The 20256-nt window shown below is 50.1% G+C and overlaps 1 protein-coding gene across 1 annotated transcript; it reads right to left on the bottom strand.

Moving 5' to 3' along the window:
* Positions 1–7403: 7403 nt before the first annotated feature.
* On the bottom strand, positions 7404–19863 carry PLAC9 (placenta associated 9). Its single transcript, XM_081158458.1, has 4 exons — positions 19609–19863; positions 9707–9804; positions 8599–8722; positions 7404–8095 (listed from the first exon to the last, which is right to left on the bottom strand). The coding sequence occupies exons 1-4, from the start codon at positions 19670–19672 to the stop codon at positions 8085–8087; spliced, it is 297 nt and encodes a 98-aa protein (XP_081014584.1). The 5' UTR covers positions 19673–19863; the 3' UTR covers positions 7404–8084.
* Positions 19864–20256: the final 393 nt, after the last annotated feature.

Below are 20256 nucleotides of genomic sequence, written 5' to 3'. Positions count from 1 at the left end.
ATCAGCACCTTCCCTGAGGACCCTGCGGTCTGAAAGGGTGGTTTCCTGGCAGGCTCCTTGCCCCTTGGTTGACGGTGTTAGGATAGGGCAAGTCCAGAAGGGGCAGAGTTTCCAGAAATCATTATTATGCCCAGAACCCAAAGCTTGCCTTGCTTGTCAGGGGTCTCTGTTGACTCCCTTTCTGACCTGCGTGCAAAGTGTAGAAAGGAGAGAATCCAGAGACTAGGCTGGGAGATCAGCCTCCTGGGCCCTGGCCAGCGGCCCCAGGGGTGGCTTGTTCAGAGTAGACATCTGCTCGGGGATACCTCCTGACTCCTCACTGCCCCTTGGACATGGTGAGAGGAGGGGATAACCTGAGGGCATGGAGCAGCCATGAGCTGGACATGAGTCTGGTCTACCTAGACCTGCCTTCCCCAGCCTGAAAAGACTGACGTGGGCACTGGAATCGGTGGCAAGCCCTACACATTGCATCAGCTCTGCCTGTTTCTGTGTCTGGAGCCTCTTGACCAAGACCCAGTATACTTGGCTGAGGTGTTCCCTAGGGCTCGCCCCTTACCTTTGGGTGCCAGGTGTGCCCTGCCTGTTGGGATGGACTGCTTGGCATTTGCACAACTTGCCATGAACTCCGGCTGACCCCAGTGGCCTCCAGACTTGTGCCAGGGCCTAGATTCAGTCTGCTCTGATGTGACTGTAAACATTCTATGACATTGCTTTCCCCTGATGTTTACACCAGAGGTTCAACCTGGTGCCCAGCAGGCATTCACTGTCTAACCTGCACATGCATTGACTTTGGTCTCCAAGGAGTTTTTAGACATTTGAGGTTGTTGCCAACATTTAGGCATTGAAAGACTTCATATTTAAACAAACAGGCTCCTGGCTTCTCTTTTTTTAAAAAAATAATGGAGAAAAGGGGATGCTATTTTCTTTTTTAAAAAATTGATTTTAGAGAAGGGGGAGGGAAAGAGAGAGAGAAACATCAATCAGCTGCCTTCCACACACACCCCGACCGGGGATTGAACCTGCAACCTGGGTATGTGCCCTGACTAGGAATCAACCAGCGACCCTTTGTTGCACAGGACAGTGCTCCACCAACCGAGCCACACCGGCCAGGGCACTCCCGGCTTCTCTTGAAAAAACAAAAATTCTGACAATATTGGCCCAGCATTCCTGCACAGTGGTTGCTGCTGTTGCCCCCTTCAGGCATGTATTCATTTCACTACAGGCCCCACCACTCTAACGTGTTCCATCATCACATTACCTCTTTGGCCCCCGCAGGCCTTTGCGTTTGAGACCCTGGTCTCTGCACTTGGGGCCACCTCTGCTCATCCTGCTCCTGGTTCTCTCTACCTTTCTGTCCCTCTGGCTGCCCTCTTTCTCATGTCTGTGGGGCCCAACCCACAGGAAGTATGGGCTGGGGGACTGAATGCACAGATCTCTCCAGGGGAAAGGTATCTTGGCTTTTAAGGTCAGTGGGAGTAGGTTGTTAACAGTATTGATTATGCTCAGAACAAAAAAAGATGGGGAGGGGAACATTGGACCTTTCAGATCATCATTTTGGGAGAGGACTACGCAGGGCCTTGCAGCCTTCTGGAGTTGTTAGTCAAGGCCAGTCTGCAGTTCACATCTAACATCACTCCGGAGCAGGGTGAGGCACCAGATGAATTCAGTCCTTAGTAAATCAGCAGCTGCGGGCTACTGGGAGGAACACTGTTCAGGGGAGAACTGAGACTAGGGTGAAGCGAGTGAGTCACTTGTCTCGGGTGCAAAATTTAGGAAAGGAAGCTTGGAGTGCTCACTGCGTAGATGGGGAAATGGTCCTGAAGTGATGGCTCTTAAACCTTAGTGTGACATAAAATATCAAGGCAAGGGACTAGTAACATTAAAGAAAGAGGCGGCCCTATTGCAGAGTCAGGGAGTCTGTGCTGTAACGGGATCCCGTGGAGCTGAGGCTTGAGCTGGGTAGCCCAGAAGATAGGAGAGAGACAGAGACCCAAAAAACAGCAGGGAGCCACCACTGTGAAGAAACACCATGAACTCCCCTGGGAAATACTTTGGCTCTGAGAATCAAATTCTGCCTCCGCCACAGAAGCCCGTTCAGTATTTCCATCGAGCTGCAGTTGTCCGAGTGGTCCTGAGTGCTTTAGATTAGAAGATAGGACGGAAAATGAAGCACAGGGGAGGTAAAACTCCAGCTCTACATTCACCACCTTAACCACAATAATCTTGACAGTGCCTTCATTTATCACAATTCCGTCTCCATAAAAACGTGTGGGTGAGGGAGGTGGGGAATTATTTATCAGATGTCAGTCTTTTTAAACATGCTATTGATTTGTCTGAGACGTGCGTTTCTATGACACTGAATTGGATAAAGGTCAAAACAAAACCCACCCTCAGGATGTATCGGGACCATCTGAGGAGCTTATTGAAGATGCAGGTCCCTGGGCCCCGCCCTCAGATTCTGAGCAGGCCTGGGGCCTGGGCAGCTGCTTCTGTGACCTGCTGGCCTCGTGATCCTGATGCTCATCTAAATACTGAGAGAGCTGCTGAGCACAGAGGCGTTCACACAGGAGGTGGGTGTACAGGTGGCAGGGTGTTTGGAATTCAGGTAATGGGAGATGGGACGTGTCCACTCCCGGCTTTGGGAAGAGGGACCTGACAGATGAACCTTTGCAGATACCCATGGTCCAGGAAGCAGCTGGATGCCATACCATGTCCAATATCTCGCTTTGGTAGGGAGTTGTCCTAGCCTAAGGTTTCACCCCATTTCTACTGTCAGCTTCTTCCTGCCCTGGCTGATAGGGAGTGGAGTCAGACCTAGAAACAGAAATCAACCTAAACCATTTCCCCAGGCCGATAACAGCTTAACTTTTCACCCCACCACACTTACCGACCTATGTTCCTCTAAGAGACGGGGCTCATCACTCAGTCCTCCACCTGAACTTATACAGGGTCCCCTCTCAGCAAAGGACTCAATCAAGCCCCCAACTCCATGAGGGGCTTATACCCTTGGCCCTTGCTCCTCGGAAAGCTCTCCTTTGCCTAATACCGGGGTTCACTCTGAACCTGGTTCCTTCCCAACAATCAGCTGATCTACACCTGAAGTAGAAAGAGCGCTGGTCTGGGAATCGAGCTTCCCTATTCTGATCTCAGCTGAGCCAGTGATTTGCTGTGTGATCCTGGAAAAGTCACTTCCCATCTTTGGGCAATTTGCCCCTTTGTAAAGTGAAGAGTGGACTAAATCAGAGCTTTCAAAACTTCAGTGTAGTCAGCAAAAATGGTGGGGTGGGGAACTTCAAAAGTCTGGCGCAAACGAGACAAACTGAAGAGCTTGGGGAGGAAAGACTGGAGGTGATTGCTTCAGGGAGTAATGGTTTTGAAGAGTTTCCACAAACTGGGAATCTAGAAAGCACATGCCCAGGGCCTGGCACGTGCTTAGAAATGACTTGAGAAGGCCCTAAGTAAGCTCTTTCCTCTGGCTGACCTTTTAAATTGTGCATAAGCAGGAAGTGAAGGTTAAGGCAGAGTCAGTTTTTGGCTGAGTGTCAAAAGATGTGCCCCAATATACACACATCTGCAAAGACTGGGAGATTATTTTCAGGTTTTTTTGGTTTCAGGAGTTTAAGTAAATTTGTTGAATCATTAGTGTGAACTAAGCTAACTGAACAGAAACTTCAATGGCCACACCTGACAAAGAATACAAATGTTTAAAAATCAGTTTTTAAAAAGTTATTAAACTACAGTAAATACAACAAGCAGCAACAAATCTGATTTGTAGAGTTGTGAAATTATAATTTTCAAAATGTCCAGTTTTCAACAAAAATCATGAGGCATGCGAAGAAAGTACAGACCCTGTGCAGGAAAAAAACTGTTGGTAGAAATATGAAAGCCCAGATACTGGACTTACCAAACAAAGACTTTAAATCAACTGCCTTTAAAAAAAGCTAACGGAAGCCACGAACAAAGAACTAGAGGAAACCAGAATGACGTCTCACCAAATAGTATCAATCAAGAGCAGGAGGAAAAGGAACCAAACAGAAATTCAAGAGTTGAAAAGTACAATAATAAATGAAAAATTCACTAGAGGGATTCAAGAGATTTGAGAAGGCAGAAAAAGAATTGGCGAACTTCATGGTTTGTGAGTTGCGATTTCCCAGCCTGAAGAGCACCATCAAGTGTACCAACATGCTCACCATGGGAATCAGGAGAGAAGAGAGAAGCAGAACTATTTGAAGAAACTAGCTGGAAACCAACTTTGGTTAAACAATCTCCACATCCAAGCTTACACATGAAATATAAATGGAATAAATTCTCCAATTAAAAGGCAAAAATTAAGCCCACATAGGATATCAAATTATATCCTGATAGAAGGGTTACTCTATCAAAATATAACAGTTATAAACATATATGCATTGAACAATAGAGCCCCCAGAAAGTTTGAAACAAAAACTGACAGAATTGAAAGGAGTAATAGTTCTACAATTATAGTTCGAGACTTCAACATCCCACTTTCTCTGCTCAACAGAATAATTAGACAAGATAAAAATGGAGACAAAACTTGAACAACACTGCAAACCACCTAGACCTAACAGACCTAGAGAACAGTCCGCCCAGCAACAGAATATCCATTCTTCTCAAGTGCATGTGGAAAATTATCCAGATCACAAAAACTAAATAAATTTTAGAAGATTAAAACCATACAGAGTATCTCCTATGACCACATGGAATGAAATTAGAAATAAATACCAAGAGACCTGGAAATTTTATAAATATGTAGAAACTAAACAACATACTCTTTAAAAAATAACCCAATGAGTTAAAAAGTCACTAGAGAATTTAGGAAATACTTTGAGATTAATGAAAATGCAAACACAATGTACCAAAATGTGGGATGGATGCCGTGCTCAGAGGGAAACAGACAGCTGTAGTGCCTACATTAAAAAAAAAAAAAAATCTCAAACCAAAAACCTAATCTTTCATTTTAAGGAAATAGAAAAAGAAGAGCAATCTAAATCCAAACCAACCAAAAGGAGGGAAATAAAGATTAGAGTTCAGGTAAACAATAGGATCAATGAAACAAACAATAAAGGCTATTTGAAAAGATCAACAAAATCGACAAACCTTCAGCTAGATGGAGAAGAGAGAGACAATTCAATCAGAATCAGAAACAAAAGGGGATATTACTAACAAACTTACATAAATAAAGGATTACAAAAAAATATTAACAATTGTATGTCAATATATTAGATAACCTAGAGAAAATGGAAGAATTCCTAGGAACACACAAATTTTCTAATCTGACTCAAGAAGAAATAGAAAATCTGAATAGACCTATAATGAGATTAAATCAGTAATAAAAAAAAAAAACACCCTCCCAATAAAGATAAAGTCAAGACCAGACTTCACTGATGCATTCTATCAAATGTTTAAAGAAGTAACACCAGTCCTTCTCAAACTATTCCCAAAATATAGAAGGGAGAGTTCCTAATTAAGTCTACGAAACCAGTGTTACCCTGATACCAAAGGCAGACAAAGAGATCACAAGAAAAGTGCAAAAACCTTCAATGAAATACTGGCAAACTGAACCCGCCGGCACATTAAAAGAGTTATCTACCATCACCACGTGGGATATATCAAAGGAAAACAAAAACTGTTCAATATACAAAAATCAATCAATGTAATACGCATTATTAATAGGAGATTAAAAACCACGTGATCATCTCCATGCAGAAAAAGCATTTGAGAAAACTCAACATTTTATGATTTAAAAAAGCTAAGAAACTAAGAACAGAAGGGGAATTTATCAACCTGAAATAAAGGGCATCTGTGAAAAATCACAGCTGACATATTTAATGAAGAAAGAGTGAAGTTCTAGCCAGGGCATTTAGGCAAGAAAAAGAAATAAAAGGCATCTAAATTGGAAAGTAGGAAATAAAACTCTATTCACAGATGACATGATTGTATATATAGCAAATCCTAAAATATCCACACAAAAACTATTAAGAGTTAATAAACAAATTCAACAAAGTTGCAGGGTAAGATATATAGAATGAACATACAAAAATCATTTGTATTTCTAAACATTAGCAATGAACAATCTGAAAATGAAATTAAAACAATTCCGTTTACAATAATATCCGAAAGAACAAAATACTTAAGGATAAATTTAACTAATGTGCTGTAAGACTTGTACACTGGAAAATGCAAAAACATAAAGCATCCTGTGCTCATTGATTGGAAGACAGCATTGTTGAGATGGCAATACTCTGCAAATTGATCTATAGATCCAATCCAAATCCCTATCAAAATTCCAACTGCCTTTTTGCAGGTCTGGACAAGCTGATCCTAAAATTCATATGGAATTGCAAGGGACTGGTCCCCAAACAGCCAAAACAGTCGTGGAAAAGAGCAACAAAGCCAGGCAACCCATACTTCTTAGCTTCAAAACTTAATGCAAATTTATAGTAATTTATCTAGTGTGATACTGGCATAAAGATAGGCGCATAGACCGATGAGACAGAATTGAAAAATCAGCCTAAACGTCTCTGCAGTATTGATTTTGACAAGGGTCCCAGGAGCATTCAGTGGGGAAAGCATATTCTCTTCAGCAAATAGTGCTGGGACAACTGGATATCCCCAAGCAAAGGAATGAAGTGGAATCCCTACCTCACATCATATACAAAAATTAACTCAAAATAGATCAAAGAACTAAATGTAAGTGCTAGAGCTATAAAAATCTTAGAAGAAAACAACAAATATCCATGACCTTGGCTTTGGCAATGGATTCTTAGATAGGACACCGAAAGGCACAAGCAACAACAACAACAAAATTGGACTTTATCAAAATTAAAACTTTTGGGTTTCAAAGGACATTATCAAGAAGGTAAAAAGAGACCCACAGAATAGCAGAAAATATTTACAAGTTGTATATCTGATAAAAGCCTAGCATCCATAACACAAAGAACTCTAACAACAACAAGAGGCAACCCAATTTTTTAAATGGGCAAATACTTGAAGAGCCATTTTTTTCAAAACCAAAAACATAAAAATAGCCGACAAATACATGAAAAGATGCTCAGCACCACTAGTCATTAGGTAAACGCAGCCTAAAAGCACAGTGAGATACCACTGCCCACCTAATAGGATGGCTATAACCAAAAAGACGTGAGGCTGTGGAAGAGCTGAGACCCTCACATGGACATTGCTGGTGGGGATGTAAAATGGTACAGCTGCTGTGCAAAAACTTCCGCTGATTCTTCGAAAACCAGCAACTCCATCCCTAGTTAGAGACCCAAGAGAAATGAAAGCGTATGTCCACCCAGAAGGGAATGAAGCACTGCTACATGCTACAACATGGATGAAGCTTGAAAACACGCTGAGTGAAAAAAATGTCAGATGCAAAAGGCCACATGTTGTATGATTCCATTTATATGAAATGTCCAGAATAGGCAAGTCCATAGAGACAGAAATGTCAGTGTTTTCCGGGGGGGGGGGGAGGAGAAATGGGAAGTAATGCTTAATAGGCACAGGATTTTCTTTAGGGCTGTAGCCACTGAATTTGTTCAGTTTAAAATGGTTAAAATTTTGAATTTTATGTGAATTTTACCTCACTAGAAAAAAATTTTTAAAACTTTAATGGGCACACAAATCCCCTGGGGGGGGGGGTGTCTCATTAAAATGTAAATTCTAATTCAGGAGGTTTGGGTGGGGCCCCAAATTCTGCATTTCTGACAGACTCCCAGGTGTGGCCGTACTTGGAGTAGCAAGGCTCCCCAGAGGGCCCTGCTACTGTGTCATCTATGGTTCTGGCCTCACCTCTGTGAACCGACCCTGCCTGTCCGCCCCTATAAAGGAGGCGGGCCGAAGCACAGCCAGCCAGGGGTGCCCAGGCCTGAGCCTTCAGGGGGGTGCGGAGTAGGTGGAGAAGGGGCTGTGGCTATAGGGGATCAAACACACGGGATCAAAGGAGTAGCTTTTACTTGGCACAAAGCTGAGGAAGGAGGGCCAGATGCAAGGCTCTGAGCTCAGAGGAGAGCTGTCCCACAGGTGTATCACTTCCAGCTGCTGGGCAACTCGGTCTCCGGTGCTCAAAAATGATCTGGAAGAAAGGGGCGGCTCCAAGTGAGGGGGCACCCTGCCCACCCCTCCAGTTCCCCGGAACTCCTGTGCCAGGGAACATGGGGTTCAAAGAGGTAGCAGGGTGGCTCCCTCCACTGCCCTGTCGGGGGGAAGCCAGTCTTTCCTGAAAGGGTTCGTGGTGCCACAGGGGTGGTCCTTGGAAGGGAGATGAAAGGAACCGAGGAGCTGGGGGTATGAACACGGCCAGTGCGGGAGGCAGCTGCTCTGTGCCAGGCTGGCAGTGCTGAGTGAACAGGTGCTCTCCCAGGAGCCCTGGCCTGACACTGGGCTGCAGCCACCCGGGGTGCGGGGCGGGTGGGATGGGGGCCGCGAACACTTGGGGTGAGCTGGGGGAAATGCCTTCCTACTTCTGTCCCGAGGAGGAGCTGGAGCCCCTGGCTTGTCCAGGCTACACCAGCGTACCCATCCCCATCCCGCGTGCCCGGCCCCAGGGGCTGTCATCTCTGCCAGGAGGTCGCTCACCATCGCCCAGGAGGTCAGGGGCTGGGCTGAAGGGTCCGGGGGGAAGGTTCCAGGCCAGCTCCTCCAGCTGGCTCAGCAGGCCTTTCACTTCTGCCTCCAGGTGCTCCACCGTCTTCTCCACCTTCTAGAGCAAGGAGAGATGGGAACCCGGGGAGGGGGGGGCAGAGGGTAAGAGTGGTGCCAAGTCCGGCCTCATCAGGAGCACCTGGTGGTCCAGTGGGGCGAGCTGCGCGCCAGGGGACCTGGGTCCTTTTTGTTCAGTCTCTGCCCTGCCCGCCTCCCGTTCCCCAGATGACAAAATCTCAGGGGCTCCCTCTCTGTGGCTGCTCCTGGCTCTGGCACTGGTTTTCCTAGTCACGGGTTTGGCGTGACTAGGATTCCCCTTCCCCTTCAGGACTTCCTCGCTGGGAACTCACAGTCCTTTCGTTTCCTCGCCCCCTGGTGGCAACTCTGCCAAACGACGGGTTTGGATTTTACATTTTCTTTATTGGGTGTTCTTTTCATGAATGAACTCTAGGAGCAATCCGGAGAAACCTACAGACCCCTGCTTAGAAAAATAATTTCCTTGAAAAAATAAAACGTACAGGATTTCCAAAGACACCAAGTGCATTAAAATATTATTCAAGTATTAGAAATTAAATTTTTGATGTAAAAATTTATGTTTTAACTAACTCACTAAATAAGTTCTAACAACTACTGCAATTTTGACATACTGACAAAAATCACAGTACTGTTAATACTACTACAGTTTGTTGAATTTATAATAAACTTGAATGGTAAGGTTTTTGAAAATAAAGTATATTTTTTCCCCACACAAGCTTATGAACCCCAGGTTACCAACCGACTGTATAACCAAATGCAGTGACTGAATTCCCACCTTTTTTGCCTGGAGATTATGCAGAGATTTCTGGCTGGGTGTAAGCAAGGCCCCAGGGGTGTAAGCAGGTTCCACTGGGGACAGGTCAGCCTGACAGCCCAGGCAGGGCAGGGAGCAGGACTGGCCTGGATTTCCCTAATTTTCCAAAGCAAGGTTGGCCTGAGCCCCATAAGGCCACCAGCCTGGCAGGTGGTTCCAAAGGGGCATGTCCTCCCAGGTCACCCTTATTACCTCCTCGATGACATCTAAACGGCCGAGGACAGCCATGTGTGCGTCACACCCTGTGCTCCGAGCTGGGTCTCCTCGGGAGGGGATGAGGGGGTCAGCAGCTGTGGGAAGGAAAGTCTGGTCACTGTGGGGCCCTCAGTTTCCCTGCAACACTTGAGACTCCTGTAAGCACTGGGTTCAAGTGAGGTGGGTCCTGGAAACAGTCACAGAGAGAAGCAAAGGCAGGTGCAGTGGGGGTCAGGGGCAAGTGTGGGGCTGCCCCAATCACTCGTCTCGGATCTCTCTAGTTCACCTACAATCCAGGTGGGCTTCCTCAAGGAGGTGCTGCCTGAACTGGGTAAGTTAAGGAAGGGAGGAAAGGTCTCCCCCAGGGAGAACGGCGCGTGCAAAGACAGAGGAGCACATGTGAGCGTGGCTCTGTGTGCAAGCCCAGGAGTTTGGAGTGGCTGGGAAGAACAGGGTGGGTGGGAGACGAGAATGGAGAGGTGCACCCTAGAAACCAAGGAGAGGCCCTAATAAACCAATCACGATGCTTGGTTGGGGGTTTAACAGAAGGGTCGCCTAGTCACATCTGAATACTTTAAATGCAGAGGAAGGATTGGAGAGATTTGTCTTTGAAGACAGAGCGTTACTGCAGTGATCAGGGTAAGAAGTGAGGAAAGGAGGCAACAGTAGGAATAAGAGGAAGAATGAGTGGAGATTTTTTAAAAATACATGTTTTTATTGATTTCAGAGAGAAGAAGGGAGAGGGAGAGAGAGAGAGAGAGAAACATCAATGATGAGAGTCACTGATCGGCTGCCCCCTGCACACCCCATGCTGGGGATCGAGCCCGCAACCCGGGCGTGTGCCCTGACCGGGAATCGAACCTCGATCTCCTGGATCCTAAGTCAAAGCTCAACCGCTGGACCACACCAGCCAGGCGAGTGGAGATATCTGAATAGCAGTATTGACACTGGTGACCAGTTAGTAACAGCTGACATCTGTTACATGAGTGCTTACTATGTACCATGCAGTGTGCTAAACAAATGTATTAACTCAATCAAATCCTGCAACCACCTATTATTAGCCTCAATTTACACGTAAGGACACTGATGCCCAGAGGGGTGAAATGATACGTCCAATGTCACGCAGCCAGTAAGTGGCAGATTCGAGGTTCAACCTGTTCAACCCCTGATTCATCGCTTGTCTCCCCAACGTTGATGTCTCCTTAGTTCTTCTGGGCACCACCAACCCTCACACCGGAAGCCTCAGACCCCGGCTCTGAGCTCAGGTTTCAGAGCTGGTGGCTCTGAGGGGCCTGTGGGTCATCGGAGTTGAACACCCTCAGGAAGGAGGACACTGTCCCAGAGGCTGAGAGGGGCAAAGGGCTTTGCACAGGATGAAGCGGTGGGCGAGGCCTGGAGCAGCCCGGAGGTCCAGCAGGAAGAGGGTGGAAGACTGGAGCCGCAGAAAGTTGCTGCTAAATCCCAGCCCAGCTCCTGGGGGGGGGGGGGGGGGAGCAGTTTAGGCCGCAGGGGGCTGAGAAGGGGAGAGGCCAGAGGGCGCACACCTGGATCCTGGGAAATGTTTCCAGGGAGCTCGGCTGGGAAGGAAGGGGGAGATCACAAGGCGCCACTTCTGCTCTTCTGCACCTTGAGGAAACACAAGCAGGCTTGTAGCCTGGGGAGCGGGAACAAAGGGGACTGAAGGACTGCAGGCGGGAGAGGCCATGCAGCCCGGGGGGCAGGGACAGCAGGAGGGAAGGGCAGGAACACAGGCCAAATGGGTGAACCGGCTCTGCCTAGAGGCCGGGAAGCGGGGCGAGCTCCCACCTGCCGGCCTCTGCCCGCCCTGTAAGAGGCTGAAAATTCGCTGAAAATTCGCATGAGGTTGGGAAAGGGGAGAGCCAGCTGTTGAATTTTCAGGAATTCTCTGAGTGGTTGTTGAACACAGGCGCTGAAACAGAAGCCCTGGTTGGACATGTACAGCACGCCACTGGGTAGGGGGCTGGGAGAAAGGGGGGGCTCCCGAGGGGGTGAGGCCGGCAGGAGGGCCCCACGCCAGCCAGCAACCCTGGAGGCGCCGTCGGGCCCCAGCGCTCCACAGGCCCGGACGAGCAGCAAGGACCGGGCTGCATGAGCTGAAGCCCGGGCACCCGCAGGGTGAGTGCAGCCGAGGGCGGAGAGCAAAGGAACTGGGGGTTAGACCGGCAGAGGCTGAGGGAATGAGCCCTGGAGTCCTGCCTGAACCAGCAAGAAGAGGCCAAGAGGAAGAGCAACGGGAGAAATGGAGGCGCTGAAGGGGCTGGGGCCTTGATGCAATGAGGGAGAAGCAGGAACAGGCGGTAAGGGATAGTGTAGTTTTTGCTTTTAAAGGCGGAGCTTTTGTCAGCTTCACAGTGACAATATCAGGGCTGTGGCTCTGGGTGTGGGCCTCGGAAGCAGAGGGGGTGAGGGTTACTGCTCTGGTCTCTGTAGATGCGAAACTCCTGGAACTGTAAGGCCTCGGTGTTGGTTGGGTTGTCCAAGGGGACATTTAATTGCCCAGAAGGCTGGCAGGTCTTGAGGCAAGAATGGGGATGGTAAGCCATTTTGCTGGTGATGAATGTGTCACTCACATTCAAGAGGTTGAGTGACTTGCTCAGGGTCACACAGTCAGCAAACGGCTGGACCCCAAGCACCCTGGCTTTCTCCTGGCCCCTCCGCAGCAGGCTGGCCTTCAGGAGCTCTGCCGGAGCCCCCGCCCGGAGAGTCGGGTTCCAGCTCCGTCTGGATCCCAGCTCCACGCGGGCCGAGGACCACCAGCAGCGACAAAGCTTCCTTCCACTCCAGGCATCTTTGTGGAGAGCAATTTGGCTGACATTCCCCATTTCTTCATTTCCCCCATGGAACTTACGAAAGCCTCCTCAGAGGACAATGGTCTCCTTGTGGACTTTGGGCAGGAGGGGGATGTTATAATGGCGCTTCAGTTACGTTTTTTAAAGGGAGTCCTTAGAGATCTACACTAAAATATTTACAGATGAAATGCTAGTATGTCTTGGATTTATTTCAAAATAATCCAGGCCTGGGAGTCGGGGGAGCCTGGGTAGGAGTACAGAGCAGACAAGATTGGCCAAGGTTGACACTGGGTAGTGGGGACGTGAGAGTTCACTGTATTCTTTCTACTTGTGTATATATGTATATGGTTTGAAACTTTCCATAAGAAAAGCCATTTGTCTGATGGGTTGTTAGCAAAACACAGAAGCCATTGTGGGCTGCATGCATTGATGTAAATGCTCAGGATCAGGGAGGGGGTGATCTGAGAGTCCCCCTAAAGAGCTGCGCTCCACTCTGGGCCACATGTCCTAGGAATGTCTAGAGGTGGCCAGGATGAAGGAATTCCACATTTTGACTTACTTAGCTCAGCTGGGGTGCTCAGCCTGGGAGGGAAGCCTTCGAGGGAGCAGGAAGAGCTGCTCTCCCCACAGGGCGGGCTGTCAGGGGAGAGGCAGCTGACCTGGGTGGGTCTGTGTCCACACCCACCTTGTGCTCAGGGGTCTTGGGCCAAATTTTCCCCCTGAGCCTCACCTGCCCTCTCCCAGGCCCTAACCTACCCCATTCCCCTCCCCCTCTCCCCAGCTTAGGCCAAGAGGGAGCACTATGACCTTGTGGGCCAAGTGGGGATCTGCCAGCTTGAACATGCAGTCACGAACAGCATGAATATGCTCCTCCCATTGGCCTAAAACATACTGTTCTTTACGTGTCTGTGATGAGATCGAACTTGGCTCCAAAACCCGTCGAGGGAGAAGGCTGGACTGAGGCTGCTCGCCACATCACACAGCACTAATCTCTCACATCTGGACAGAGCTTCGCCCTGGGCTCCCCCGCCCAACTGTCCATGAGCTCATCCAGGCTCCTGAAGAAAGCTGGGGTGGAACCAGGGCCAGGGCCCTCACAACCACCCTGCCCCACCACTCCCTCGCCCACGTGGGTCCCCACGGCATTGAGCTCAACCCAGGACAGCAGAAAACACACTGGACCCTGAGCTCTCGGCCCAGCTCAGCCATGAACCGCTGTGGGCCTGTGGGAACCTTTCCTCTTTGCCCTGAGCCTCTGCAGCCTCCTGTGCAACACGGATGGGGTAGGCCCGAGGCCCTGCCACCCAGATACAGCTCACCCATGGCACTGCTGGGTCTTCCAGAGTCTTCCAAGAGGCCTCAAAATTAGCCTCAGGGACAGAACTGGGATGAGGCAAGGACAAGTTGCTTCCTGGACCAGAACCTCCAGCAAGGCAAGATCTGGGTGGCTTCTATTTTTTTCTTTCTTTTTTTGAGCTTGTACACATACACACACACACACACACACACACACACACAATCTTGGAGCCTTGGCCACCTCATCAGTAGAAGGCGCTTATGATAACACCCAGCTTTTAGGAGGGGTGGCAGAGGCTGAAGGACTACCATGATCCACCTTGAGGAGCCAAGGCTGTGGTTCCCAGTCTTCCCTTCCTTCCTCTGCCCCGCCCTCCCTGCCCTGGCCAGTTGGGAAATGGACCTTCTTGGATGCCGGGTTGTTTTCCCTGGCCTGGATCCTGCTCAGGGCCTTTGTGCACCCTGGAGGGTGGCCAGGGGTGGAATGTCGCGCTGGTGAGAACAGGCTGCCAGTAGAGGCCAGAAGCCCTGGGGAGGAGCTGGGCTGGCTTCTCCAGTGGACTGGACACAGGCACTGCTCCCCCGGGCGGAGGCAGGAAGTACAGCCCCCCTTACGGCAGAGGAGACCTTTATTATCTGGGAGCCAAACACTAAGAAAGCGCCCACAACTCAAAAGATTCCCGCCATGCCAGGTGGTGACAAACACCTCAGTGGTGAGGCTGACGGGTGCCTCATGAGCCACCAAAGATACTCCTGTCACTGGGGGTTAATTATATTTGACCACATTCAATATAATAGAATAACAAATTTTACCACATTTGATATTTGTATTAAAATTTGTGATTCATTCAAAACCATCAGTGGTTTTTGATTTTTGAAAGCAGAAGAACATTATTTTCAAACAATTATGTGAGGAACTCCAATCTGTGGAACTGCTCTGGCTGAAGCAGGAGAGGGACCCTCAGTCCCCTAGAGAGAGAGTTTAGATTCTGAGAAATATTTTTGTTTAGTTTGGTTTGGTTTTGTTTTGGGAGAGACATGTCCTGCTCCCTTGGTCTCGGGTCATTTTCCAGATGTGGTTGGAGCCTTGCCGATCACTCTGAGAGCACAGCACGGTCATTCCAGTACCTTCAGTATCTGGCTAAATTCATTTGTTGCTTAGGATACAAGCCAGGCTGCTGTAACAAAGAGGCCCCTCGGTTAGACACGGGTGTGTTTCTTTCTCATGTATCAGTTCAGCGGTAGACTGGCTGGTGGTCAAGGCGGGCAGGCAGCTCTGCTCCCTGACTGCACAGAAACCAAGATTCCTTCTGTCCTGGAATACTGTGTTTGTTAATCCACTGGATTATAATGTATTAGAACATTCCAAAACTCCCGTAATGTGGAGAAGGTCTAGGAAGCCATCTAAGATAACTAACCTCTCTCCACATGCTGTGAAAAAGAACACAAGGCTGGGAATCGGAGGGGCAGTGCCACCTCCCCTACTTACTGACTGTGCTCTGCCTCTCGCTGGCTTCCCTGTCTGACAGGGATGTGCCCTGCTCCGTCTACCCCGCGGGATTGCTGTGTCCATCACAGGGGATCCTACGCTTGAAGATGCCTTGGAACTGCCAAGTGATGTACAAATGCCACATAGGGCACTGAAGAGGTGAGCTGAAGACTGAGCCGGTGGGTGAAAGCCCCCACGGCTCCCCTTCTACATGGAGTCAGTGCTCTTGGCTAGATCACTCCAACCAGCTCTCCTCAAGTTGGGGAGGCATCTGCCCTAGAACTAAACCCGTCCAGGAGTCCAAGGGATGCTTGGGAGGGCTTCTCCTTCAAGCACAAAAGGGCTCAGTGCTGACCCAGCTCTCTGGGCTCTTTTAAGCCAAGCCCACTTGTTGGATCCTGGGTATCTTCACTTTGGAATGGGCATAACTGTACTCTATATTCAAAGCTACTCTTTTTTATTTTTATTTTTATTTTTACTGTTGACACTATTACAGATGTCCCCCACGTCCCCCCTTTGCCCTCCTCAAAGCTACTCTTGATTTGTGATCACTTACTATGTGCCAAGCTTTTAGTTGAGTGCTTAAATGCATTACCTCATTTAATTCTACCCGTGAGCTCAATACTCTTATATCCATTTTTTATACATTAGAAAACCAAGATCAAAGATGTTGATGCCCCAGATTATACAGCTAGCAGGTGGTAGGGGCAGCATTTGAATCCAACCTGCCTGACACTGTCTCTACTGTGACCTGGCAGTGGTGTGACCTTGTGTAAGTTAAGGGCCTCCTACTTGGGGCCTCAGCTGCCTCGTCTATAAAATGAGGGGCTGGACATGTGTGGGGCAAAAGGGACCTATACACCTGACACCCTTGCAGCAGTCTTGAGGCCCCACAAGAGCCCAAATGTGTGCCTTGGGCTCAACTGTCCTTGAGTGGCTCCCGACAACATCTATTTTATAAGAAGAAATGCCGTGATCCTCACCACAGCCCTTCAGCATCTTCCTCTTCCACCCACAGCAAAAAGCAGAATCCCAAGGGAAGACAGGTGTCCACAGGGACAGGGAGAGTCGGTGGTGGACAGTGAGAGCTTCCCCAGTGGGCCCTGAGGCATGGGTGAGAATGGTCATACAGGCTAAAAGGACCAGGCTCTAGGACTTCAGATCCCTCTGACAGCAAAGTAGGAAAGGAACTCGGCCAAAGCCTGAACCTAAAAAAAATTCTCTACAAGGGACACAAAACGGTTTGCCTCACCCAATACATCAAGAGCATTTACAGATCAATGTGAACAATCCCAATACCACAACTGAAAGGTCAAAAACGATTTATTAGCAAGGACCAACATGCATTTGAAGAAAAAGTCCAATCTTGGTAGTAATCAGAGAAATGTAAATTAAAGCAGTAAAAACCATCTTAAAGTATTCTTGCAAAACAAATTCTAACTGGAATTAGATCAAGCTTCTAGACCTAACTACTAGTTTATAGACAATGCAGGGGTGAAAAGAATATTTAAATGACACCTGGGGGGTGCAGGCAGCTAAGTGGGAAGCTGTAGGACAAGCATCTCAGTTCCTTCAACAAATAAAACTTAAGAAAAAAAAAGGCAGAAGAGAACTTATGTATTTAAAGAAACTTAACAGACACATCAACCTAAAGCAGTGTATGCATGTTATTTGGATCAAACAAACCAAATGTAAAACATGACAAAATCAGACATTTGAACCCTGATTGGATCTTTGATGGTATTAAGGGAGCTTGTCCATTTTTAGGTTATGATAGTGGTATCGTAGCTATGGTTATTAAAAGATTACTGATCTTTTAGAGATACATCAGGAAATTTTTAGAGATGAAAATATGTGATGCCTGGAATTGTCTTCAAAATAGATTGAGGGAGGAGAGAAAGGGCGGGCTTATAGGTGATAGAAGATTGGCTATGAATTGAAGCTTGTTGAAGGGGGTGGACAGGTACAAGGGATTCATTATACAATTCTGTTTTTACAGGCATTCCTTGATTTATTTTGCTTCGCAGATACTGCGTTTTTCACAAACTGAAGGCCAGCTCCTCCACCAGCAAAAAGTTATGACTTGCAGAAGGCTCAGATAATGGTAAACACTTTTTAGCAATTAAACATTTTTAAATTATTGTTGTTTAGACATAATGCTATTGCACGCTTAATAGACTAAGGCATAGTGTAAACATATCTTTTATATATATTGGGGGACGAAAAAAATCATGTGACTCACTTTCCTGCAATAGTCGCTATACCGTGGTGGTCGGGACCCTAGCCCACAGTATCTCCAAGGCCTGCCTTCACATCCGAAAGATTCCACAGTTAAAAGTTAAGAAAACAGTGGTACACTGTCTGAAGGTTGAAAGATTATAAGCAAAAATGTGTGAACTCGGTGTGAAATTACACTAATACATTTATACTTTCCTTCTTTTTTTCTTTTTAATATATTTTTTCTCTGTTTTATTTAATTTTTTTCTATTACTATGTGTAGCAATGAGCATGCATGATCCCAAAGAAAATAATGTTTTAAAAATGGTTTTAAATGAAAGGGTATACGCCAGTCATGGCTAAAGGGGCCACAGAAAGTCAGCCACTTGTGGGCAGGTGGCCACCCCGCCCACCCTCTGGGGAACAGACCAGCTTTGTCTCCTCTGCTCTGGGAGGTGGGGGCTGCAGGGGAGGGACCCCGAGGGGGAGAAAAAGAAGGACCTGCACTGTGCTGAGCCACCCCTCACACAGCCTGCGAGGTCCTCTTAACAGGGGGAAACTGAGGCTCAGAGGGATCAGCGGGGCTGTCGGGGAGGAGAGACTGAGCCGATGTGTTGATCTATCTGGCTCCCTCTTTGGTCCCGCCCCGCAGGCAGCTCTGTGGGGTGGGCATCATTCTGTCCAAGGTACAGAGGAGGAACAGCCTCAGAGAGGCCAAGTGACTTCCCCAGGGCTGCTCAGCCAGGGCTGCCAGGGTCAGGACTGGCCTCCTTCTTTCCCTGGTGCTCACTGGGCCCCGAGGGGGCTAGGGCTGGGGCTAGGGCTTCCACCCCAGTGCGGGGCACTGTGCCTGGGTGACTCACCGTCCCCTGGCTCCAGGTTGACCCGGAGCAGCCTGGCCTGGGGGCAGGAGGCCTGGATGCTTGGCGTGGGCTCTGCTTGGGCCCGGCCCCGAGACGGAGCCTTCCGCTCACCTGGACAGCTGCGGGGAGCACCAGCTGCTCTGGCTGAGGCCTTTCCGAGACGCTGGGAAAACGGGGACCTGCCCTGTAATCCGCAGCATACTTACAGCAGGCAGGGTCTTGGGGAGAAGCATGCGCACGTGTGTGTACAGTAAACAAACACACCTGCAGCCGCCTGGCCTCGGCCTCCGGGCGAAGGGGCAGCACTGAGGCTGCTGTCAGCGGAGGGCGCGGGGACAGTGCAAGACAAAGCGCCCAGCCGGCAGAGCACCCAGTGGGCGTCTCCCCCCGCACCCCTCCCCCAAGGCAGCCCAGGCTCCGGGGGACCTCGCTGGCAGCCCGGAGGCTGGCCTGGGGACCTCGCTGGCTGCTTGGAGACTGGCCTGGGGACCTCGCTGGCTGCTTGGAGACTGGCCTGGGGACCTCGCTGGCAGCCCGGAGGCTGGCCTGGGGACCTCGCTGGCTGCTTGGAGACTGGCCTGGGGACCTCGCTGGCAGCCCGGAGACTGGCCTCGGCACCCTCGGGCCGCCTGACAGGTGACGCAGGGGCCTTTCTCCGGGGCCCCTGCCCGGCCCTGCCTGGCTGAGCGGGGCCAGCCCTGGGGCGCCGCCTGTTGGTGCTCAGTTTCCAAGGCCCAGCAGAGCCAGGCCTGGGGGCCTCTGGGGGCCCTCGGGCAGGAGCGGGGGGGGGGCTCACGCCGACCTGACCTCCCACCCGCGGCCCTGTCTCCACTCCTTCACACCTGGGGCTTCTCCACAATCTCAAGTCCTTCCCTTTTCCTCTACACTCCCCCTTCTCTTGCCATGTTAGGTCCTCTGTTTCTCGCCCCCCTGTTTCTTTGCCTCTCGAACGCCGTTTTCTTTCCATCCCGGCGCGCAGCTCCCGGCTCGCGCCCGTCGGTTCCCCTCCGGGTCTCTGCCCCGTCCCCGCGCGCTCCGCTCTCCCCTCGCTCGCTCCCGCCTCGCCCCCGCCTCCGCCGCTCTGCCCTCTCCTCCGTCTCTCGCCTTCTCTCCCCATCGTCCCCTCTCTCCATCTCTCCATCTGGCTCCATGCCCCTCCCGCCTCCTGCTCCCCGGCTCTTCCCCGCCCGGCCGCGCGTGTCCGTGCCGCCGCGCCCCACTCACCCGCGTCGGCGCCCGCGGCGCGCAGCAGGGCGAGCGCGGCCAGCGCGCAGAGCAGGGGCCGCATGGTGCCGTCCGCCCGCCGGCCGCGCGGGAGGAAATGCTCGCGGCCCAGCCAAAATTCCTGGGCGGCTCCGGGTTTCTGGCTCGAGCGAACCCGCCCCCTCCAGAGGCCCCTCCGCACCCCGCGGGCCGCGCGGAGCCCAGAGACCCCTCGGGCGGCGGGCGGACGTGCCAGCCTGGGCGCCTGCCCGGCGAGGGGCCGCCCTCGCGCCCCTGCGCCGCCTGGGGGCCGGGCGCAGAGGAGGGGGAGATGGGCGAGGGGCGAAGGGTGAGGGCGTGGGCTCCCGCGACCCCTCCCCGGGCCCGGTGTCTGCCGTGAGCCCATTCCACAGACCGGCCGGCCAACTGAGGCGTGCAGAGCAGTGCCTTCCTCCGTGCCACCCCAGCTATGGCACGGGCCCTGCGCCGAGTGTGGGAGCTCGTCTCTGTCCCCACGCGGCCAAGTTATTCCTTCTAATGACATGGCACAGTGTCTGGCACTGAGAAGTGTATCTGCCGTCTACAGAAACGTCCTGTTCTGCTAAAAGGAGTCATAGTAACGTTAGAAGATACTTTTCAAACAAAGGTGAAATCATGACAGATGAAAAA

The sequence above is a fragment of the Miniopterus schreibersii genome (genome assembly GCF_964146895.1).
Source record: "Miniopterus schreibersii genome assembly, chromosome: 14".
NCBI classification, from domain to species: Eukaryota; Metazoa; Chordata; class Mammalia; order Chiroptera; family Miniopteridae; genus Miniopterus; species Miniopterus schreibersii.
Note: the sequence above shows the minus strand (reverse complement) of the source record. Positions and strands in the feature narration are given on the sequence as shown.

Excerpts from the sequence above, each read along its gene's own strand:
- PLAC9 (XM_081158458.1), bottom strand. The coding sequence starts at position 19,672 with ATGCGGCCCCTGCTCTGCGCGCTGGCCGCGCTCGCCCTGCTGCGCGCC. Across the intron at positions 9,805-19,608 it reads CGCCGCGGGCGCCGACGCGG|CTGCTGACCCCCTCATCCCC; the intron begins GTGAGTGGGGCG and ends TCCTTCCCACAG. Across the intron at positions 8,723-9,706 it reads GTTTAGATGTCATCGAGGAG|AAGGTGGAGAAGACGGTGGA; the intron begins GTAATAAGGGTG and ends TCCTTGCTCTAG.